Consider the following 23,509-nt stretch of genomic DNA (forward strand, 5'->3'; position numbering starts at 1 on the left):
ACTGAGATTACCAGGGGAACAGTGCCCCGTATGTTCCATCTTTGTAATCAGTGCTGTGCGCTGCACCCCCTGCCGCTGTGATAACACCAAGGAAACCTCCGCTGCTGCCGATTCCTCTTCAGTGAAGAAAATACACAGAATTATTACAACCCCCACCATACATTTTATAAGCTACGTTTAATAACTCCATAAACACAATGTAATAACGGCTGCTGACATTAGAGGGGAAGCGCCGTCTGTAAGTACACCCAGTAAGACATGTCCTCGCCACTATGGTTTATGCTCTGTGAGGTATGCAGATTAAGGAGCCACTATTACTGCAGCAATTGCTATTCAGACATTGTAAATAATGGAATGTTTCCTTCCTGTGTCGCTGGTTTACTGCATTTTATAACAGCTTTTATTTCTGTTGCTTGTTCAACTGTTATTTGTAAGAATCAATGAAAGCTTGGAATAGAATGCCAACTTGTGTTACAGACAGTAACCGCCAGTGTGAGGTGGCTGCCTGGGAATAGTGGTTCCTGGAACCCCTCTGATCTCCTACTTGACCTTGATAACTGCAACAAACCCCTTATCAGCACCCAGGTGGTATATTTCATGACCATATTCAAATGTTACAGCTCTGTAGCAAATGATTAGGTTTGGCCTAAACCATTAGCTAGTTAGGGGACCATCATTTGTATAATTCATGGCGGCTTGTACATAAAGCCAATATCCAATCGGGTGTATGCAAATCTAACCCACGTGGCGAGTGGACCGAACAGGCCTCCAATCTGGTGGCTAATGTATGAAGCAGGCCTCCAATCTGGTGGTGAGTGGACCATTCAGGCCTCAAATCTGGTGGGGAGTGGACCAGACAGGCCTCCAATCTGGTGGTAGTGTGCTATGCAGGAGTCCAATCTGGTGGTGAGTAGGTCAAGCAGGCCTCCAATCTGGGGGTGAGTGCACTAAGCAGGCCTCCAATCCGGAGATGATTGGACCAAACAGGTCTCCAATCTGGTGGCAATTGGACCAAGCAGGCCTCCAATATGGTGGCGAGTGGACCAAGCAGGCCTCCAACCTGGTGGTGATTGGACCAAGCAGGTCTCCAATCTGGTGAATATTGGACCATGCAGGTCTCCAAGCTGGTGGTGAGTGGACCATGCAGGCCTCCATTCTGCTTGTTAGTGGACCAATCAGGCCTCCATGAAGTACTGTAGATCCCCATCTGATATTCTGGTGTATGATATATGGGTAAGCAAACAAAGGAGGTGCAGACACTGGACTAAGTCAGACAATAAAATGTAACTCTCGGCTCCACAGCTGACAATCAATCATTGTGAGCATGGCTGGTTCCATAGAGAGGCACAACAGGCGATGGATCAGCCATGACAGACAAATAACCATTAGGCAGATTAAATGTATTTGTCTTGTTTAGCAAGAATAAGTATCACTGAGATAGTGCCAGAGCCACAAGTCATTTGAACCTAATTGGGGTCCCTGGGCTACGGTGCTTCTAGACCCAGGTCACTGGCCTAATAATAGCAGTGACACCCCAGGCCCGGGGTGAGCATATGGGAAGCAGACGCCATATGTGCTACTTTTGTTTTCAAGAAAAATGACTTTGTTCAGCAGCTAAGTGAGGTCCATGCACCTTTCAAGGCTTCTCCGTCTCTCCGCTCTGTTGGCTACGTCGGGCTTCTTGTGCACATTAACTGTGAAATGATTATAAATTGCAGTTGCGGAATGGCGGGTCTCTGGACACGGGTTAAATGCTGCAGTGCCCGGTATCTGGCGCTGCGGAGTTGGAAACACCAGCCTGAAGGATATTAAGATGAGCTCAAAGTGTTTACTGCGACCTTGCTCTCTGCTGATGGATTAATTTAATTAGTGACCTACATACTCTGCATTTGCATCCAGCTCATTTAAAAGGATTCCCAGCGTGTTTTTGTTTCACACGGAACGAGCCCACTCTGAGAGGTTATGTGTCCGCCCATAAAGCCAGATGCAATCCCCAGTGACGTGCGGTGAGGTCATTGCCTGGGGAGGCACTGACCTCACCAGCACCCCCTACCCCCGGCGGTGCTACATATGCAGCGGCCGCCGGTATATGCGACCCCCCCTCCCCTCCCACCACCCGGCAGACTCACCTGTCCTCGGCGGTGGCGGCGGCCAGTCCTCTCGGCGGGTGAGTGACATCTTCTGCTTTCTCCCTGCAGGCGCCGGCCGAACTCCCCGCTGGCCGCGCTGCTGCATGTGTGATTGGACAGCGGATCCAGCACTGGATATGCTGGCCCAATCACATCTGGGGGCGTGCGTTTATACTGGTGCCGCTGTCATTGCGGCATCAGTATAAGTGCCGCTTCCCCATTCATTTTCAATGGGCTTTTGCAGCCCATTGCTGCGCCCTGCCCCCTGCCCACCCCTACCCGCCCCCCGCTGCCCGGTGTTTTAATGTGAACAGCGGGAGGCACCTCTCCCGCTGCCTCCCACTCTCACATGCAGCAGTGGGAGGCAGCCGGAGAGGTAGAAATAATGAAAATAGTAAAAGAAGATATATAAATATCTTCTTTTTATTATTTTCATCATTGTGACAGGGGAGGCTCTGCCTCCCCTGCCTCCCCTGACTGCACGTCCCTGGCAATCCCGTATATTCCAGTACAAGCCTGCATATCCTAGCGAGTCAACCTAACCCCGCCTTGTGAATGGTGGTACGCCAGCCAACCATTCGCAAGGCGTGTTCCTTCGCACTGGCTGTTACTGGATGTTTTTCATAAACATCCATTCGCAGCATGCAGGGGATCGGCGACCATCGAATGATGTGGAACGTGAACACATATGTAAGGTTTCTCTGAGGTACCCTTACATATGCGTGCACGTTCAGAAGGAAGTGGGCGGGCAGCCGGTGATGGCAGTTGCCCGCCCAAGGCACGGCCTCATTAGCCGGAAAACACTGGGTGTTCACATATGCTAATGGACTTCCCGCCACCCCACACCCCTCTACGCCCCCCACCAGCTGTCCTTGGTGTGTGCACCCAGAGTTCCGACTATTCACAGTGGATGAACGCATGCTGCTTATGCACATGTGCAGAAATGACAGAAAAACATTGGTACCCAGCCGAACGGTCTTTGCGAACGGACCTGAATAAGTTCCTTAGTACATAGCAAAAAGTAAATGAACATGAAGGGATATTTATCAAAGTATGTGATAAAATTGTGAGAGATAAAGTCCTAACCAATCTAATTAATATGTTACAGGCTATGCTTGAAAATGGTTAGTTCCAGTGGCAGCTGGGGAACCACACGTACTGCCGCCAACTGCTGTTCCAGACTGACTCACTGGCAGTTACTATGCCTCCCTATTTGAATTTTGAACTGTGCTGCAGCCGCCCCCCTCTGGATCCGCCACTGGTTAGGTTTGAGGTACACTATGAGGTACTAAGCTGATCTCAGTGTATATCCTACCCCTGCCCGGAATTCTTAAGGATGACTGATGGTCAGGGTACCGATGCCTGCATTCTTGTGGAGGGAATGCCAACAAAGGCAGGTAAGTATACTTACCCTCCCCCTGCTGGGTGTGGATTCAAACGTCTACAGTAGGTCGACATTGACAAGAAATGTTGACATGCAAAAGGTTGACATTATCAAAATGTTGAAATGGGCAGGATCAGCTTAAGGTTTTAATGTTTTTTTTTGTGTGATGACACCTGTCAACATGGACCGCCAATTAGTGGAGAACATATGCTTGCCATGCATCGGGCATGATGCATTGCTCTGCTTCCCCTGTGTTCATTACACTTTATTTTCACTTTCATTTTCCATGTGGATATTAAAGTATAAAAAAGTCCAAAAAATTTAAGAAAAAAAAAACTGGTTACTCGCCATTCAACATCCCAGGATCCTCATAGTTGTTGGTCTCCTGGTGGTAGTCAGGATGCCTGTGTCGGTATTATGAAAGCCGGCATCCCGAATGCTGGTATGCTAAACGCATCCCCCTGCCTCACGTAACCCTTATAAAACCGCCTCCATTTTTACCCCTGTGAGTCTGTAAAACAAGCCCTATATTCGCCCACAACAACAATGACTCTAACTACAGCAGGTTGTGTCCGTACAATGGTCCCCAGACACCCTGACGCAGTAGGGTAATGAGAAGCCTGAGAACATATTTCTATCACCGGCCGCGGTGGAAAATGTCGCCATCTACACCATGCAGCGCTGCTCCTTAATAAAGAAACTGCTAAATGAACACAACTTCCAAGCCGCACTTTTAACTACTTCAGAAGTGTCAGATCTCAGCAGAGAGGGCATCAATCACTAAAATGAGACCCTTCACGCGCAGCAATCCTATGAGGGCCGCAGTGCCGACGCCAGGCCTGGGCCTGGACAGATCTGAAATCTCCTTCCACTTGTTAGATCCTAATGAAAGCTGCACATGTGTGTTCTAAAATATGTGCTGCCTGGTATTCTAATGCTCCGCTCCCGGGCTTAATTCTGCAAAACTATTAAATGCATCTTAAATTGCAGAGCCCTGTTAATAATGGAAGGAAAGTCAGGCATTACACGGTTGAATGCTTTTCATTTATTGCAGCATCAATATATGTTGTAAGTGGGACTAGCGCACATCCAAATATCCGCTAAATAAACTGCTTTATCGAAGATTATCTGGCTTGGTTGGTTGGCAGTCGGAGGATACCATCAAGACGAAAGGTGGCCATACACACTCAGATTTATCTTCAGATCTGGCTGGTTGGAACAAAAACATGGTTATGGATGAGAGCAAATGACAGTTGACCATTTGCTTGGAAATGCTGGAAAACTGACAAACTGTCACTCATCCATAACCATGTTTTTGTTCCAACCAGCCAGATCTGCAGATAAATCTTACTAGTGTATGGGCACCTTTAGACCGGATTGTAGGGAACTTTTGACTGTGATCCATCCTTAAAGGACAATCTATCTGGCGTGGTTCTTATAATGACAGGGAATCCGGTAGAAGGAATTAGGGATGGCCATCGACCATCGATGATTCGAAATCATCGATGGTTCATGGCCGATGTCGAATACTTTTGCCATCGATTGGGGAGTACCAGATGGTTTCCCTCCATCGATGGAATAGCAAAACGATGTTTTGCTTTTTTTTTTCTTCCAAAGTGCTAGGACACGGAGCATAGCTCCGTCCCCCGACACCCGCAAAGCCCCACCCCCGTGTTTTGATTGGCCCACAGGCCCATATCGATGGTCATCCACTGCATAGTTAAGCACTATCGATGGCCAGTTGCCGATTTGCCATCGATGGCAACCATCGATGGCAATGGCAACGATGGCCATCCCTAGAAGGAATTATCCCTACCTCACTTAAAATCTCAATAAACAGACCACAAATCTCATAAACAGTCGGACAAAAGGCCAGGAGTGAGCGCACATGAAATACCCAAAGGTCCTTCACCCCACCTGTGGGGCTAATTCAGGGATGTATGCAAAGCACTTGTCTACATACATGCAGTGGGGGAAGTAGAATTTCTATGCCCCACCTAACGAAATTGTTTCTGCCCCCCATACATATATTATAATTTTTTAACTTACATGCTCGTTGCCAGGGGTTTCATGCTTGATGCCAGGTGTTTCATGCTCATTGCTAGCATTGCGCGCTCATTGCTCACAGGCGAACAAGCGTTCACCGAATCCCTCTCTTCGGGGTAATACTATACAAGCTGTACTTCTCTAACAGATGCTAGTGGTCCAGTAAAACCCGTCTGCACTGCTCTGGCTCCCCCAAGCCATTGCCTAGACTGCAGTGGCATTGCTACACCACGGTTCTGTATCATAATATGCAGTACCTCTAAGCCTGCGCACATTGCAGGAGGGGAGCAGTGGAGCAGACCATATCCCCGCTGTCACTGCTCTACCCTACTATGCCCATGCGGGGCCCATACATGTGTGCTGCCGACCTGTTTTGGCTGACACAATAGGAGCTGCTAGCAGTTCACCATTATACAGATACATTTCATGTTACGGATACATCCATACACATCGACCCTCCTTGCGTGTAAAAGAGCCTTTCTAAAGGCGCTGTGCCGTGACTTATTAGCGCTGATCATTTTTTTAGCAACTTTTTTTTAAAATGCATCCTATTCACATCGCTATGCATGAAGGACGCACAAGCAGACCTTGATGAATAAAATGATGCGACTCCAGCTGTATCTGCATACAAAATGTAACATCATTTCATATGCAGATAGAGCTACAGTCTCGCACAGAATACTGAATATAGGCATGCCATATATCATTTTAATCTGCAAGGTCTGCTATTTTCACCCGAAGTTAGCAGATTTTAACAGGAGCTGCCGGCTCGCTCTATGCCAAGCATCTTGCGTGCATGGAGCATTGGGGCTAGATGTACGAGAACACATCTGTACGTGTGAATTTGCGGGGTTGCGACTTTGCACATTGAGTCTATACAATACCAAAATATTTTTTCTCCATTTTTTTTAACATTATTTTCTACAACTCTGCCTTCACGTGCTCTCAATGAGCAGGATGGAAGGTCCTATTAGTATATATCTGCCATCAAACTCCCAGGTCCTGGTAATGGGTCCCTGTTGTGTTTGACGGCCTATGCTCACACTTGTTACCAGCATCTAACTTCTCCGTCTTCTCCGTTTATGATGTAACAACTCTAGAAAAACACTTTGGTTCCTTTCATCTTGTTGCTGGCTGAGAAGTGTTCCTCTCGCAGCTATTCCGCAATGATGATTAACCTTTACAAGAGGCAGAACGCACTGCATATACAGGCAATGTGATCCCTTTCATCACACGGGTAATATGTGCCATGATCCATGAGCAGCATTTATCCATTTCTGTACATTACTGTCATACGCATGTATGCCATTACATTAACTACTGTACCTGCGCACACCCATACCGCCATCTAATGACTGTCGCTGTCTGGCGACGGAGGAAATGTATGCACATACATTTACAGTTCTCCTTAGAAGTGCAGCAGTATAAAGGCATAAGTATAAATACTGCATACCATATATATATATATATATATATTTCAGGGGTATCCTCCACACTGTGGGCGGGGGATGTCAGGCACTCGCCTTTTTATAACAAAAAGATATCCACTCCTGTTATAAAATCCAATCCAGGTTTTTTATTTTTTCATCCAATGGTTTAAAGTCAGCAAAAATCACAACTGTACTGTTTCCATGTGTGTCCCGACGTTTCGGTCCAAATTAGCGGACCTTTATCAAGGAGCTTGGTCAGTATAAAGTCACAGCAATCAACGAAATCAAGGAAGGAAGCCCATGGTCAGAGGAGCAGCAGCAGGTGCCCCCCACGACCCCCTCTACCGCGATTCCCCACCCCTGACCCCCCCTCCTGTCATTGCGGCAACCCCCCGCCCCCGCGACCCACCCTCCCGCGATTCACTGCAACCCCCCGCGCCCTCCCCCTCCCACAATTCGCGGCACCCACCCCCCCGCGACCCCCCCCCTCCCGCAATTCACGGCATCCACCCACGACCCCTCCTCCCGATTCGCGGACACCCCTCACCTCCTCCCTCCACCCCCCCACCCCCGCGCGCGATTCACAGCAACCCCAGGATTAAATGGCACATGCAAAACACTGGCACGGCTATGGTCGACAATGAAAAAAATTGACATGAGTTTTTGAAGATTTATTTTTCTTTTTTTGAATGTTTTCATATTCATTCTCATGTGTCGACATGGACACCCATGAAGTGCCACACTTATGTCAACATTTACATGTGTTGAACTTTCTGTGTTGATTTTTTCTTGTAGCAATTTTTTTCCAGTGACAACTATGAACTATGTGCACGTCAACCTACACACTATCAACCAATTCTTTGTATAATATATAACACCTGTTCTGTTTTACTCTAGGTGTTTTAAGTCAGACCTTTTACTGCTACTATTACTGTTTATGTAAATGCATTCTGAATGACAGCAACATCCTACCATCCTTCTACAAGAATATATAACCAACTAGGTGATTCATCGCGCCCCGTGCCCCCCCCTCCCGCAATTCACGGACCCCCCGCGCACCCCCCTCCCGCGATTCGCAACCCCCCCTCGCGCAATTCAAGCCCCCTCCACGCTTTGCGGACCCCCGTCCTCTCCCGCGATTCGCCGACACCTGCGCCCCCCCTCCCTTGATTCACGGCACCCCTAAGCCCCTCTTTAGTCCCCCGTATACTCACACACCCCTATCACTACCCAGCTTCCTGCTCTCCTGAACCGTAACTTCCACCACTGGGGAGTTTGCTGACGCTGTTTTGCCCACATGCCCCTATCATGCCTCATAGCCCAGCCTCCTGCTCTCATGCACCCGAACTCCCACCCAGTAGGAGGAGACACTGACTAAGGGCCACCATCCTGTACTCCTGTAATGCCACGCTGGACCCTCACCCACTGGCAGAAGCTGCACAGTATCTCTCACCCTCCTCTTTAGTCCCCCTTATGCCCACACACCCCTATCACTACCCAGCCTCCTGTTTTCCTGTGTCGTGACCTCCGCCAGTGGGGAGCCGCTGACTCAGAAACACCCTACTATACTATTGCACACACACACCTAAACAACATGCACACACAGCCCCCCCCCCACACCCACAAATGTCACTGTACCATCCACACTATCAATGTACATCTTACTCTGTAACCGCTTTTTAATTAAACAAAACAATACACACCCCCTTCCACATCATATGCTCTCTATTTAACACATTTCACCTATAACTCAAGTTGCAATTCAGGCCATCTTTCATACAATTCTAACCATCTTTCTCATATGCAAATGTTCACAAATTAAGGGGGCGCAGCCCCTTACGACGGTGTGAAGAGCGCCCGTAGGGCGCGATGAATCACCTAGTATATATATATATATATATATATATATATATATATATATATATATATATATATTCTGCTGTCATTTCTATCTGTAAGTGTCTGTAGGGCCTCCCTCATTTGTACAGCACTGCAGCAACTGTCACCATCATTTACTTGTAGCTCAGTGCAGGCTTTGTACCTGTCAGCGGTTCCTTGGCGAGGTCAGAAGGGACTCCGTCACCGCCTCTATCTGGCTTACCTGCACCGCCAACAATAAATTACCCTTATAAATTACCTTGTCTTTTAATTAAATATTGTTCTCCACCTGATATTGATTTTTAGATAGTCTGTAAGCAGATCTTTATATTGCCAAATACACATTTCCTTCCTATGTAAGAAATGCATTAACCTAAGGTAGTAAGCAGACGTTTAAAATGCAACATTCTCTAATTGCCCTGGTATTTGTTTATACATTTTCTAACCCAGTACATATAGCAGGCAGTGGCTGATGGGGGGATGTGGGGGACCTTCTGTAGGTAGTGACTGATGGGGGGAAGTGGGGGTTTTCTTTAGGCAGTGACTGATGGGGGACGTGGTGGCTTTCAGTAGGCAGTGGCTGATGGGGGGAAGTCTAGACTTTCTGTAGGCAGTTACAGTTAGGGAGAATTGGGGGTTTTCTGTGGGCAGTGACTAATGGGGGGAAATGGGGGCTTTCTTTAGGCAGTGACTGATGGGGGGGAAGTGGGGACTTTCTGTAGGCAGTGATTGATAGGGAAAGTGGGGGCTTTCTGTAGGCAGTGACTGATGGGGGGAAGTGGGGGCTTTCTGTAGGCAGTGACTCAAATGGGGAATTGTTAGATTTTTGTAGGCAGTGACTGATAGGGGGGGCGTGGGGGCTTTCTGTAGGCAGTGACTGATGGTGGGAAGGGGGGGCTTTCTGTAGGCAGTGACTCATGGGAAAGTGAGGGTTTTCTGTAGACAGTGACTGATGGGGGGAAGTTAGATAGAGTTAGGGCTATATGGTGGTACACTGACTGATGAGGAGAGTTGGGAGGAGTGAGGTATTTATGTAGGAACACTGACTGATGGGAGAGTTGGGTGGAGTTAGGACGTTCTGTACGCACACTGACTGATGGGGAGAGTTGGGTGAAGTGAGGGCTATCTGTAGGCACACTGGCTGATGGGGGAGTTGGGTGGAGTGAGGGCTTTCTGTAGGCACACTGACTGATGATGAAAGTTGGGAGGAGTGAGGGCTTTCTGTAGGCACACTGGCTTAAAGGGGGAGTTAGGTGGAATGGGGGCTTTCTGTAGGCACACTGGCTGATGGGGGAGTTGAGAGGAGTGAGGGCTTTCTGTAGGTACATTGGCTGATGGGGAGAGTTGGAAGAAGTGTGGGCTTTCTGTAGGAACACTGACTGATGGAGGAGGGGACAATTGGATGGAGTGTGGGCTTTCTGTAGGAACACTGACTGATGGCGAGTTGGGTGGAGTAAGGTCTTTCTGTAGGAACACTGGCTGATGGGGACAGTTGGGAGGAGTGAGGGCTTTCTGTAGGAACACTGACTGATGGGGAGAGTTCGGAGGAGTGAGGTATTTCTGTAGGCACACTGACTGATGGGGGGAGTTGGGTGGAGTGAGGGTTTTCTGTAGGCACACTGACTGATGGGGAGAGTTGGGTGGAGTGAGGTCTTTCTGTAGGAACATTGACTGATGGAGAGAGTTGGGAGGAGTGAGGTCTTTCTGTAGGCACACTGACTGATGGAGAGAGTTGGGAGGAGTGAGGGCTTTCTGTAGGCACACTGACTGATGGGGAGAGTTTGGAGGAGTGAGGTCTTTCGGTAGGCACACTGACTAATGGGGAGAGTACAGAGGACTGAGGTCTTTCTGTAGGCACACTGACTGATGGAGAGAGTTGGGAGGAGTGAGGTCTTTCTGTAGGCACACTGACTGATGGGGAGAGTTGGGAGGAGTGAGGTCTTTCTGTAGGCACACTGACTGATGGGGAGAGTTCAGAGTAGTGAGGTCTTTCTGTAGGCACACTGACTGATGGAGAGAGTTGGGAGGAGTGAGGGCTTTCTGTAGGAACACTGACTGATGGAGAGAGTTGGGAGGAGTGAGGGCTTTCTGTAGGCACACTGACTGATAGAGAGAGTTGGGAGGAGTGAGGGCTTTCTGTAGGCACACTGACTGAGGGAGAGAGTTGGGAGGAGTGAGGGCTTTCTGTAGGCACACTGACTGATGGGGGAGAGTTGGGAGGAGTGAGGGCTTTCTGTAGGCACACTGACTGATGGAGAGAGTTGGGAGGAGTGAGGGCTTTCTGTAGGCACACTGACTGATGGAGAGAGTTGGGAGGAGTGAGGGCTTTCTGTAGGCACACTGACTGATGGAGAGAGTTGGGAGGAGTGAGGGCTTTCTGTAGGCACACTGACTGATGGAGAGAGTTGGGAGGAGTGAGGGCTTTCTGTAGGCACACTGACTGATGGGGGAGAGTTGGGAGGAGTGAGGGCTTTCTGTAGGCACACTGACTGATGGAGAGAGTTGGGAGGAGTGAGGGCTTTCTGTAGGCACACTGACTGATGGAGAGAGTTGGGAGGATTGAGGTCTTTGTGTAGGCACACTGACTGATGGAGAGAGTTGGGAGGAGTGAGGTCTTTGTGTAGGCACACTGACTGATGGAGAGAGTTGGGAGGAGTGAGGGCTTTCTGTAGGCACACTGACTGATGTGGGAGAGTTTGGAGGAGTGAGGTCTTTCTGTAGGCACACTGACTGATGGTGAGAGTTCAGAGTAGTGAGGTCTTTCTGTAGGCACACTGACTGATGGAGAGAGTTGGGAGGAGTGAGGGCTTTCTGTAGGAACACTGACTGATGGAGAGAGTTGGGAGGAGTGAGGGCATTATGTAGGCACACTGACTGATAGAGAGAGTTGGGAGGAGTGAGGGCTTTCTGTAGGCACACTGACTGAGGGAGAGAGTTGGGAGGAGTGAGGGCTTTCTGTAGGCACACTGACTGATGGGGGAGAGTTGGGAGGAGTGAGGGCTTTCTGTAGGCACACTGACTGATGGAGAGAGTTGGGAGGAGTGAGGGCTTTCTGTAGGCACACTGACTGATGGAGAGAGTTGGGAGGAGTGAGGGCTTTCTGTAGGCACACTGACTGATGGAGAGAGTTGGGAGGAGTGAGGGCTTTCTGTAGGCACACTGACTGATGGGGAGAGTTCAGAGGAGTGAGGGCTTTCTGTAGGCACACTGACTGATGGGGGAGAGTTGGGAGGAGTGAGGGCTTTCTGTAGGCACACTGACTGATGGAGAGAGTTGGGAGGAGTGAGGGCTTTCTGTAGGCACACTGACTGATGGAGAGAGTTGGGAGGATTGAGGTCTTTGTGTAGGCACACTGACTGATGGAGAGAGTTGGGAGGAGTGAGGGCTTTCTGTAGGCACACTGACTGATGGAGAGAGTTGGGAGGAGTGAGGGCTTTCTGTAGGCACACTGACTGATGGAGAGAGTTGGGAGGATTGAGGTCTTTGTGTAGGCACACTGACTGATGGAGAGAGTTGGGAGGAGTGAGGTCTTTGTGTAGGCACACTGACTGATGGAGAGAGTTGGGAGGAGTGAGGGCTTTCTGTAGGCACACTGACTGATGTGGGAGAGTTTGGAGGAGTGAGGGCTTTCTGTAGGCACACTGACTGATGGGGGAGAGTTGGGAGGAGTGAGGGCTTTCTGTAGGCACACTGACTGATGGAGAGAGTTGGGAGGAGTGAGGGCTTTCTGTAGGCACACTGACTGATGGGGGAGAGTTGGGAGGAGTGAGGGCTTTCTGTAGGCACACTGACTGATGGAGAGAGTTGGGAGGAGTGAGGGCTTTCTGTAGGCACACTGACTGATGGAGAGAGTTGGGAGGATTGATGTCTTTGTGTAGGCACACTGACTGATGGAGAGAGTTGGGAGGAGTGAGGTCTTTGTGTAGGCACACTGACTGATGGAGAGAGTTGGGAGGAGTGAGGGCTTTCTGTAGGCACACTGACTGATGGGGAGAGTTCAGAGTAGTGAGGTCTTTCTGTAGGCACACTGACTGATGGAGAGAGTTGGGAGGAGTGAGGGCTTTCTGTAGGCACACTGACTGATGGAGAGAGTTGGGAGGAGTGAGGGCTTTCTGTAGGCACACTGACTGATGGAGAGAGTTGGGAGGAGTTAGGTCTTTCTGTAGGCACACTGACTGATGGGGGAGAGTTGGGAGGAGTGAGGGTTTTCTGTAGGCACACTGACTGATGGAGAGAGTTGGGAGGAGTGAGGGCTTTCTGTAGGCACACTGACTGATGGAGAGAGTTGGGAGGAGTGAGGGCTTTCTGTAGGCACACTGACTGATGGAGAGAGTTGGGAGGAGTGAGGGCTTTCTGTAGGCACACTGACTGATGGGGGAGAGTTGGGAGGAGTGAGGGCTTTCTGTAGGCACACTGTCTGATGGAGAGAGTTGGGAGGAGTGAGGGCTTTCTGTAGGTACACTGACTGATGGAGAGAGTTGGGAGGAGTGAGGGCTTTCTGTAGGCACACTGACTGATGGAGAGAGTTGGGAGGAGTGAGGGCTTTCTGTAGGCACACTGACTGATGGGGAAAGTTCAGAGGAGTGAGGTCTTTCTGTAGGCACACTGACTGATGGAGAGATTTGGGAGGAGTGAGGGCTTTCTGTAGGCACACTGACTGATGGAGAGAGTTGGAAGGAGTGAGGGCTTTCTGTAGGCACACTGACTGATGGAGAGAGTTGGGAGGAGTGAGGGCTTTCTGTAGGCACACTGACTGATGGAGAGAGTTGGGAGGAGTGAGGGCTTTCTGTAGGCCCACTGACTGATGGGGAGAGTTCAGAGTAGTGAGGTCTTTCTGTAGGCACACTGACTGATGGAGAGAGTTGGGAGGAGTGAGGGCTTTCTGTAGGCACACTGACTGATGGAGAGAGTTGGGAGGAGTGAGGGCTTTCTGTAGGCACACTGACTGATGGAGAGAGTTGGGAGGAGTTAGGTCTTTCTGTAGGCACACTGACTGATGGGGGAGAGTTGGGAGGAGTGAGGGTTTTCTGTAGGCACACTGACTGATGGAGAGAGTTGGGAGGAGTGAGGGCTTTCTGTAGGCACACTGACTGATGGAGAGAGTTGGGAGGAGTGAGGGCTTTCTGTAGGCACACTGACTGATGGGGGAGAGTTGGGAGGAGAAAGGTCTTTCTGTAGGCACACTGACTGATGGGTGGGCAATTGAATGGAGTGAGGGATTTCTGCAGGTGTCCGGGTAATGGGGGACTTGGTTGGAGTGCACACTAGCCTACAGCTCAAATAATATTCAGATATTTGCATGAATCATACTTTTGTAAATCTCTGAATCAGGCCCTATGTTCCACCATGGAAGAATCATGCGGCATGAGATCACTGCATCCTACGTTTGTCAGTGTCACTTTTGGATTATGCAATAATCTGCATCAGGTCTCCAACGACTATAAATACCACTTCAATGTACTATTTTAAGTGAAATACATTAATTAGAATGTATATCTATTAGTTATTTTGTTTATGTAATACAGTATGTTCAAATTGAATCTGTAATCAAAGCAAGCACAAAGCACTTACGCTGACATTGTTTTGAACACCTTCTACTAGGTGTCATTATAAAATACGTTACTATACTGTATATCACCCAGTCCATACAGCAGAGGCCCCTACTACCGGCACCTGGCACAACAACAGCAGCTCATGTGAGGTTGGAGTCTATTTTTAGAATGGATTTAATGGTGCAAATACATCACAGCCTCCATCCCTGCGCCGGGTGCAGAACACGCTGCTTGGAATGAAGAGGCTGCAATTTTAAGGCTTTTTTGTATCTTGCAGATGAAAAATGTGCGCAGTTCATACATGAGAATAATTGTAAGATGTGATATAAAGAGAGCTGGGAGCAGACTTCTCTGCCAAGGACCATTCATTACACATAATTCTTTTTTTATTATATATATGCTGGTATTTTGGGGGGATGGTAATGGTAAAACACAGGAGCATATATTGTGTGTGAGACTCGCAGGCGCTGGCAGCCTAATGTCATGCATTGTATTGTGTAATGGGACGCAAATACAGGACCAGCATTTGTGCAATAGCTGCAACTTTACTATAAAGCACATTATTGCATATATTACTTAACAAGACACCTGATTGCCCACAGCGCAGTGCAGGACAGGGGACAGCTCTTACCGGTACTGGGTCACAGCAGGGTTGGCTTTGGCTGAACAATGAAACTTCACCACATTGTCTTCCAGAATGGGCTGCGGTTCCACCGTAAGGTTGACCAACGGTGGATCTGTAAAAAATAGGACATTATTATTACTATTTATAAGGGAGCAACAAAGCCACTGAGCCGATTGGGACATGCTAGGGATTAGGCTAGTACAGGGGAAAAAGCAAGCTATTGAAGTGTTCTTCCCAACTCTTTTATAATTATAACGTTACACTAGTGACCATGGGAGGTAAAGTCATTATAAGATCAGATTCTTGCAGCAGCACAGGAGAATACCCATTCAGGCATCACTTCCACATATGGTTTCTTAGTTCCTATAGGTGGCGGTGTTACTTAAAAGTGATATGTCTCTGCTATGCTAATTGAAGGCAACTGGATTATTATACAGTGTGTATATAATTATATATATATATATATATATATATAATATATATGTCTAAAACATAGAGAGAGAGGGGCACTTCATGGTGCATAAATGATGTTTAAAATTAAAAGGTCACAACACACTTAAAAACAAGCCAAAGGTTGCTCGTACCAAAGAAATCCTCTCTGTGTACTGGATACCACACGATATAAATATATTACCAGGCAAAAGCAGCTCCACCATCCGGCCGGGCCACTACCGGAGACTCAACAGCACACGCTGCCACTGCAAGGTGTACAGCACGCCGGGACCCGTGCAGGAACAGAGGAGGCAGGAGGGGGCCACGAGAACAGCAGCGAGCGTCACCGAAGCCACGCCCTAATGCGTTTCGTGGAACACTTCGTCATATATATATATATATATATATATATATATATGCAGAAAAACATGACGGCACTCCCCCGGTCTTTCAGCAAATATATAAGAGACCAAACTTTGGTAATTTTCAAAAGTTTCAAATCTTTAAATCAGATTTTTCGTCCCTGACGAAAAATTAGATTTAAAGATTTGAAACGTTGCAAAACTACCAAAGTTTGGTCTCTTATTTATTTGCTTAAAGACTGGGTGAGTGCCGTCATGTTTTCTGCATTTACATTGACTGCTTCTGCTGAACAGCCTGGGAAAAGCACTGGGGCATTACTTTGCAAATAAACAGAGTGCTGGCCATATTTCTTCACTATAAGGGGGCTGCAGGCTCAAATGCATTGATCAATTCATAAAGTAAATCTCCACTATTTATTAATATCAGTTCACTTAGTGAGTGCAGAGCCCCTACAATTTCTGTTTAAACAATGTGGTCACAAGCCATAGGGCACCCCCAAAACTAGGAAAGGTGAGTGACGATGTTTAGTGTGTGTATAATATATATATATTAATATATATATATATATATATATATATATATATATTAGTATTTGGTTCTAGTAGTGAAAGTAGTAATAGTAGTTCTATGTAGCACCTAGGGAGACCAGTGCGATATCTCCAACTGTCCATCGCCTCTGGAGAGGCAAGTCCTACTGGTCCGCGCTGGAGCCAGGATCTCCCAGCGTGGAATTGGGGCAGAATGTTGCAAGCATGGCCCTCCAACCTTTTTGGCTGTCTGTAACTACCCAGTTTGTTTTATCACGGTTTCCAATTTTAAAGTGCAACAGAAGTGCAACAGAAGAAGCTATTAATATTGTTGTGAAAAAGAACATTGGGACAAATCAGCCCAGTATATACCTTTCCGTTCTAATCGTTTCATTTACTTTATTTACTTGGAATTTTGCTCCAGTTATAATTCTGATTTGTGACATCCGCCATCGGATTTCAGGTTCCATCATTTTTGGGACGCATTTTCTGATGCACTGTTTCAGAAATAGCCAATGTAGAGGAGATGTGCCTGAGACACAATGCAAACTAGGGGCTGCATATCATGGCAACAAGAGATTAAGGGGCGGATGTACTGTATTAATGCTTGAGAAGAGATAAACTGGAGATAAAGTGAAAGGAGATAACGCACTAGCCAATCAACTGTGTTTAAAAATGACAGTTGGGAGTTGATTGGCTGGTACTTTATCTCCTTTTACATTATCTCTACTTTATCTCCAGTTTAACTCTTCTCCAGGCTTAATACATCTGGCCCAATGTATCAAAATTCTCCTGCGGGTAAAATGGTTTAGAAGCTAACCATAGGGAAGAGTACAAAGTAAAGTTTACCTCTTAATGCTGTGTTCAGTAATTGCTGACGCACTAAACTGGACTTCCATTGGGCTGCTCATGGGCAAGTTTAGGCTGGCAGGAAGGGATCAGAAGATCCCTCTCTGAATCAACTGCAATATTGTAGCCTTTTGCAAAAGGGACGATGCTCTAAACCAGGGGTTCTCAAACTCGGTCCTTAGGACCCTACACAGTTCATGTTTTCCAGGTCACCCAGTAGACTCACAGGTGCATTCATTACTCACTGACACATTTTAAAAGGTCCACAAGAGGAGCTAATTATTTCACTTGTGATTCTGTGAGGAGACCTGCAAAACATGCACTGTGTGGGGTCCCGAGGACCGACTTTGAGAACCTGTACTCTAAACAGATCATCTGACACACTGGCCATTGTCATGGTCCACACAGAAAGATATGCAGACTGCTTTGCTTTCGTGGTTGGAAATAGAGGGTCTGTCTCAAAAACTCAGATATCTGCTGTTATACCCGGTTGTTAAATGGCCACAACTGGCAGTTACATGAGATGTGATCACAGACAGATGGGCTTTCACTGACATGGTTGCATCCCATGCAACTGTGACATCCTGCCCTGTCTCTCTGCCGCTCTCTATAGAAGTTCTTCTGCAAGTCCAGCCCACTTCTATAGTTAGCTGAAGCTTTAGCAAATGATGGTTCTCCTGTAACCTATACCTGGCATATGGCGGTAGGACCATACTTGCCTACCTGACCCTCTCCATGCGGGAGAAAATGCTCTGCTCCTGGACTTCCCTGGTAATGTAGGATTGCCATCACCTGTGGTGAAACACCTTTACCTAGCTCACCACAGGTGATGGCAATCATACATTACCAGGGAAGTCCAGGAGCAGAGCATTTTCTCCCACATGGAGAGGGTCAGGTAGGCAAGTATGCGGTAGGACTCATAGCGGTCTGACCCTGCAGCTGTGCGGTGTTTGAATGATTGGTGTCTGACTAATGACACAATATTGCTAGCTGTAATAATGAGCGTTTCTGGCTGAACATGAATAATACAACTATGAAAGCATTTCGCTGGAAGCCCGGAGCAGCCCACTTCTTATATCTAGGAGACGGCACCGTTAGCGCCCAAATATCTCCCGGCAGAAATAGGGTTAATTATAATTATTTTCCAACGTGTGTTCTTCCGTTCCAGATGCAGTTCGTAGTCGTTAATAGCATTTTTAATTGCTTTTCCACGTAAGCAATGCCGAGCGAGCAAGATCTTTATTCCAAATCTCATTTCAAAGTATTTCGATAGCTGTTGCCTCTTTCATCCATCCAATTAGTATGTCGCGGGAAGAAGATGCTATTTAATTCCTGACAATTCCTGCGCTATTACTTATTAGACAGACACTTCTATAAATACCATTGTTCCATGTAGGTTCGGGAACAGGAATTCAGGGTATTATTTAGAATATGCAGCGCCGAGGATGCATAACATACGGGTTCTGGCCTCCTGCGACAGGAGGGGGGGGGCGCCCGTCGCCCTGCAGCAATTGTGACATCGTTAATTGGACACAGGTCCGGTCTGCTTTGTGTCATCGTGCACCTGCGGTGAGAGGGACAGCTAATGGCCTGTCCGTTGTCACCCTGCAGTGACACACATACATATAATGGGTCCTTGGCCGATTATATCCCCCTGTTACTGTGCATCCCTATAGGGGGAAGAGTCTGTCTGACTGCTCATCCCCCCAGATATACTGATATTTTTATATGAAAATATCAAATCTCACAGATCACGGCGATTCTGGAGATTTGATTTGCACAATTTTCATATTGTACTTTCTCTGTGCATGTGAGGGTTGATTACTGTATGGTTTATGGCTACAGCAAAGACTATGTCAGATCATCAGAACAGTAATGCTAATACGATGCAATAAGGCAGGGATGGGGAACCTTCAACCCACCAGCTGTTGTTGAACTACACATCCCAGCATGCCCTAAAACTGTTTTAGCATGGTCAAATAGCAAAACGAGAGGGCCGAAGGTTCCCCACCTCTGCAATATAGTGTAAAGAGGAGCTTTCTTGTGGCACCCAGGTGGGGCCGATACGCCGCCTCTGTGACCCCCCCGTCCCCGCAGCTCTGCATTAGCAGAATATAAGAAAGAGGCTTCCAGATGCTTATGGTGCTGATAGATAGTGGACGATAGATGCACTCACATTGATTAATTATATTGGAGCCCTTATAAGAGCAAAGTGCTTGCCCAGGTTGTCAGCCTGCCCTGTTACAGCCATCTTTACAGTTTAATATCTGCTTAAATGGCTTTCACAGCTAATAAACCCTTTATCATGTACCAGAGGGAGCCTGCGCTGTCTGACGTATGATGCAGAGTGGATCCAGGGCCGAGGTGACTCTGCCAGCATCAGCCCCATAATCTTACACTAGACTCTATTTTTCTGAAGTTGCAGTATAGAGCAGAGCTGGGCGAACCAGTCCTCGAGATCTACCATCAGTCCACACTTTCCAGACCATCCAACGGGTGCACAGGTGTAGTCATTACTGTCACATTTCCCAGACCACCTAGCTGGTGCACAGGTGCAGTCTTTACTAACTTTCATATTTCCCAGACCACCTAGCTGGTGAACAGGTGCAGTCTTTACCAACTGTCACATTTCCCAGACCACCTAGCTGGTGCACAGGTGCAGTCTTTACTAACTGTCACATTTCCCAGACTACCCAGCAGGTGCACAGGTGTAGTCATTACTACCGGTCACATTTCCCAGACCACCTAGATGGTGCACACAGGTGCAATCATTACTAACGGTCACATTTTTATACATCTGCTACATTCATTCCTAAACACCACATTCTACTGATCCACAGATGGTCTGGAAAACATGGAATATTGGTAGAACTTTACGGCTGCTTTTGGCCACCCTCAGTATAGAGGGTCCTGTACAGTAAGAACAACACGCTAGGACTCACGCTGGATGTTGATGGTGACGGTGGTATCCTTCCCGCTTGGTACAGCCTTGTTAGTGGCCCGACAGGTGATGCTCTGCCCATTCTCGATGTCTGATGGCGACACAAAGAGCGTACTGATAATGCTCTCCCGTTTTCCATCTCGAAGCTGCGTCTGCAATACAAAATAGTCCTGTAGTCATGTGCATTGTTTTATATATATGTGTATATATATATATATATATATATATATATGTATGTATGTATGTATGTATAGCTTCTTATTTAGCACCTTGTGGAAGATAATTGATAGACTACTAAGTACTGCTTCTCCTGTCCTGTATACTATGATATGTGATGCTGCACAGTACTGCCTCTCCTGTATACAATGTAATGCTGCACAGTACTGCTTCTCCTGTCCTTTATACTATGATATGTGATGCTGCACAGTACTGCTTCTCCCGTACTGTATACTATGCTATGTTAGACTGCACAGTACTGCTTCTCCTGTTCTGTATACTATGCTACAGTATGTGATGCTGCACAGTACTGGTTCTCCTGTCCTGTATACTATGTTATTGTGATACTGCACAGTACTGATTCTCCTGTCCTGTATACTATGCTACAGTATGTGATGCTGCACAGTACTGCTTCTCCTGTCCTGTATACTATGTTATTGTGATGCTGCATAGTACTGCTCCTGTCCTGTATACTATGCTGTGATACTGCACAGTACTGCTTCTCCTGTCCTGTATACTATGCTATGTGATACTGGACAGTACTGCTTCTCCTGTCCTGTATACTATGCTATGTGAGATGCTGCACAGTACTGCTTCTCCTGCCCTGTATACTATGATATGTGATGCTGCACAGTACTGCTTCTCCTGTCCTGTATACTATGATATGTGATGCTGCACAGTACTGACTCTCCTGTATACAATGTGATGCTGCACAGTACTGATTCTCCTGTCCTGTATACTATGCTATGTGATGCTGCACAGTACTGCTTCTCCTGTCCTGTATACTATGTTATTGTGATACTGCACAGTACTGATTCTCCTGTCCTGTATACTATGCTACAGTATGTGATGATGCACAGTACTGCTTCTCCTGTCCTGTATACTACAGATGGAGCCGGGCTCCATCTTGCTGGCGAATCGCCAGACTGTCTCCGCTGGCGATCCGCCAGCAGCGAGACGCTCCATCTGACTGAGACGCGCGTGCGTCTCACACGCACGCGCGTCTCAGTTTCCAGGCGGCGGGGCGACGGGAACCCTGTCCGTCTCCGCTTCAGGGAGACGGACAGGGTTAGGAAGTGGGGACCCCGGGTGACCGCCGACAAGCCGGCTGGGACCCGGGGGAAGTGGCAGGGACCCGGGGAAGTGCCGTCGCATCTTGTGCGCGCGCGTCCCCTTTCGCATATCAGATGGCGGCTGGCGGGGGATGGTGGCTGGGGATTCTGCCACCATCCCCTGCAAAGACCAGGCCGGCTCCATCTGTATGTTATTGTGATGCTGCATAGTACTGCTCCTGTCCTGTATACTATGCTATGTGATACTGCACAGTACTGCTTCTCCTGTCCTATATACTATGCTATGTGATGCTGCACAGTACTGCTTCTCCTATCCTGTAGTGCATACTATGCTATGTTATGCTGCACAGTACTGCTTTTCCTGCAATGTATACTATGACATGTAATAGTATCCTGTCCTGTATACTATGCTATTGCGATGCTGCATAGTACTGCTTCTCCTGTCCTGTAGTGTATAATATGCTTTGTGATGCTGCGCAGTAACACTTCTCCTGTCCTGTATACAATGTGATGCTGTCCTGTATACTATGATACTGTATGTGATATACAAAAAAATATTCGAAATTCTGTTGCGCAAATAAAAGTGCAGCTGATCTCCTCAACCAGTGTTATCAAAAACTGGCACACAACTATCATATATCACAAAAAACACTGTATGTGATGCTGCACATGACTAATTATCCTGTCCTGTATACTATGCTATGTGATGCTGCACAGTAACACTTCTCCTGTCCTGTATACAATGTGATGCTGTCCTGTATACTATGATACTGTATGTGATGCTGCACATGACTAATTCGGTACTTGTTTCCTAGCACGGCCACAATCGCGGGCATCGTGTACCTTAAAGTTAAGGTACACGATGCCCGCGATGGACCCGATTTCCTTTGAAATCAGGTCCATTTTGCCGGCAAAGGCGAAATCGCGGGCATCGCGTCGGTCGCGACCATTAACATTGCCCCCGACGCGACCGACGCAATGCCCACGATTTTTCCATAGGCTTCAATGTTAAAATAATTTTTTAACATTAAAATCGGGAGCATCGCGTCGGTCTTGTGCCATTATAATGGCACAAGATGAGATGGACTTGATTAAGTCCATCTCACATAGGAAAAAATGTGAAATGGGCCAATATGACCCATTTCACATTATATATGGCCCCATCACCCCACGATTGGCGCAAACCCGAAGTGTGGTGAGCGCAGCGAGCCCGCGAGGGGCGGCGGTGCGCGTCCTCCGACCTTTTCATTCCCCTACTATCCACGTCAGCGTGGAGTTGAGAATAGAAAGTGTGGCGAGCGCAGCGGGCCACCGAGCCCGAAGCGTGGCGAGCGCAGCGAGCCCTGCGAGGGGGCGCGTATACCTGTGAAGTTATACGTGTCCGCTCGCCACGCTTCGGGCACGGTGGCTCGCTGCGCTCGCCACACTTTATATTCTCAACTCCGCGCCGACGTGGATAGTAGGGGAATGAAAAGGTCGGAGGACGCGCACCGCCGCCCCTCGCGGGCTCGCTGCGCTCGCCACGCTTCGGGTTGGCGTCAATCGTGGCGTGGGGTTCAGGGTGTAAAATTGGGAGTCTAGGGAATATTTTACATTGAATCCAATGTAAAATTGGGTCCCAGGGACCCTATTCAAATTTGATTAAATTTAAAAATCGGGTCGGTCGCATCGCATGCGATTTGGTCGCATGCGATGCGACCGACACGATTTTTCCGACACGACCACCCCGACGGAAATCGGTGTGGCCGTGCTAGGAAACAAGTACCACTAATTCTCCTGTCCTGTATACTATGCTACGTGATGCTGCACAGTACTGCTTCTTCTGCCCTGTATACTATGATATGTGATACTGCACAGTGCTGCTTCTCCTGTCCTGTATACTATACTATGTGATGCTGCACAGTAACACTTCTCCTGTCCTGTATACAATGTGATGCTGTCCTGTATACTATGATACTGTATGTGATGCTGCACATGACTAATTCTCCTGTCCTGTATACTATGCTATGTGATGTTGCACAGTACTGCTTCTCCTGCCCTGTATACTATGATATGTGATACTGC

The 23,509-nt window shown here is 47.7% G+C and overlaps 1 protein-coding gene across 4 annotated transcripts in view; it reads right to left on the reverse strand.

Moving 5' to 3' along the window:
* The window catches only part of KIRREL3 (kirre like nephrin family adhesion molecule 3), a 603,038-nt gene that overhangs the window by 78,342 nt on the left and 501,187 nt on the right, over window positions 1-23,509 (reverse strand). For all 4 annotated transcript variants that reach the window (XM_083162831.1, XM_083162830.1, XM_083162832.1 and 1 more), the window contains 2 exons: window positions 20,158-20,308; window positions 15,051-15,156 (listed from right to left, as the gene is read on the reverse strand). In XM_083162831.1, coding sequence (XP_083018957.1) covers window positions 15,051-15,156; window positions 20,158-20,308 — 257 coding nt within the window. The remainder of the gene's footprint in view (window positions 1-15,050; window positions 15,157-20,157; window positions 20,309-23,509) is intronic.

The sequence above is a fragment of the Crinia signifera genome, chromosome 19, assembly GCF_055691185.1.
Source record: "Crinia signifera chromosome 19, ASM5569118v1, whole genome shotgun sequence".
Taxonomy (NCBI): domain Eukaryota; kingdom Metazoa; phylum Chordata; class Amphibia; order Anura; family Myobatrachidae; genus Crinia; species Crinia signifera.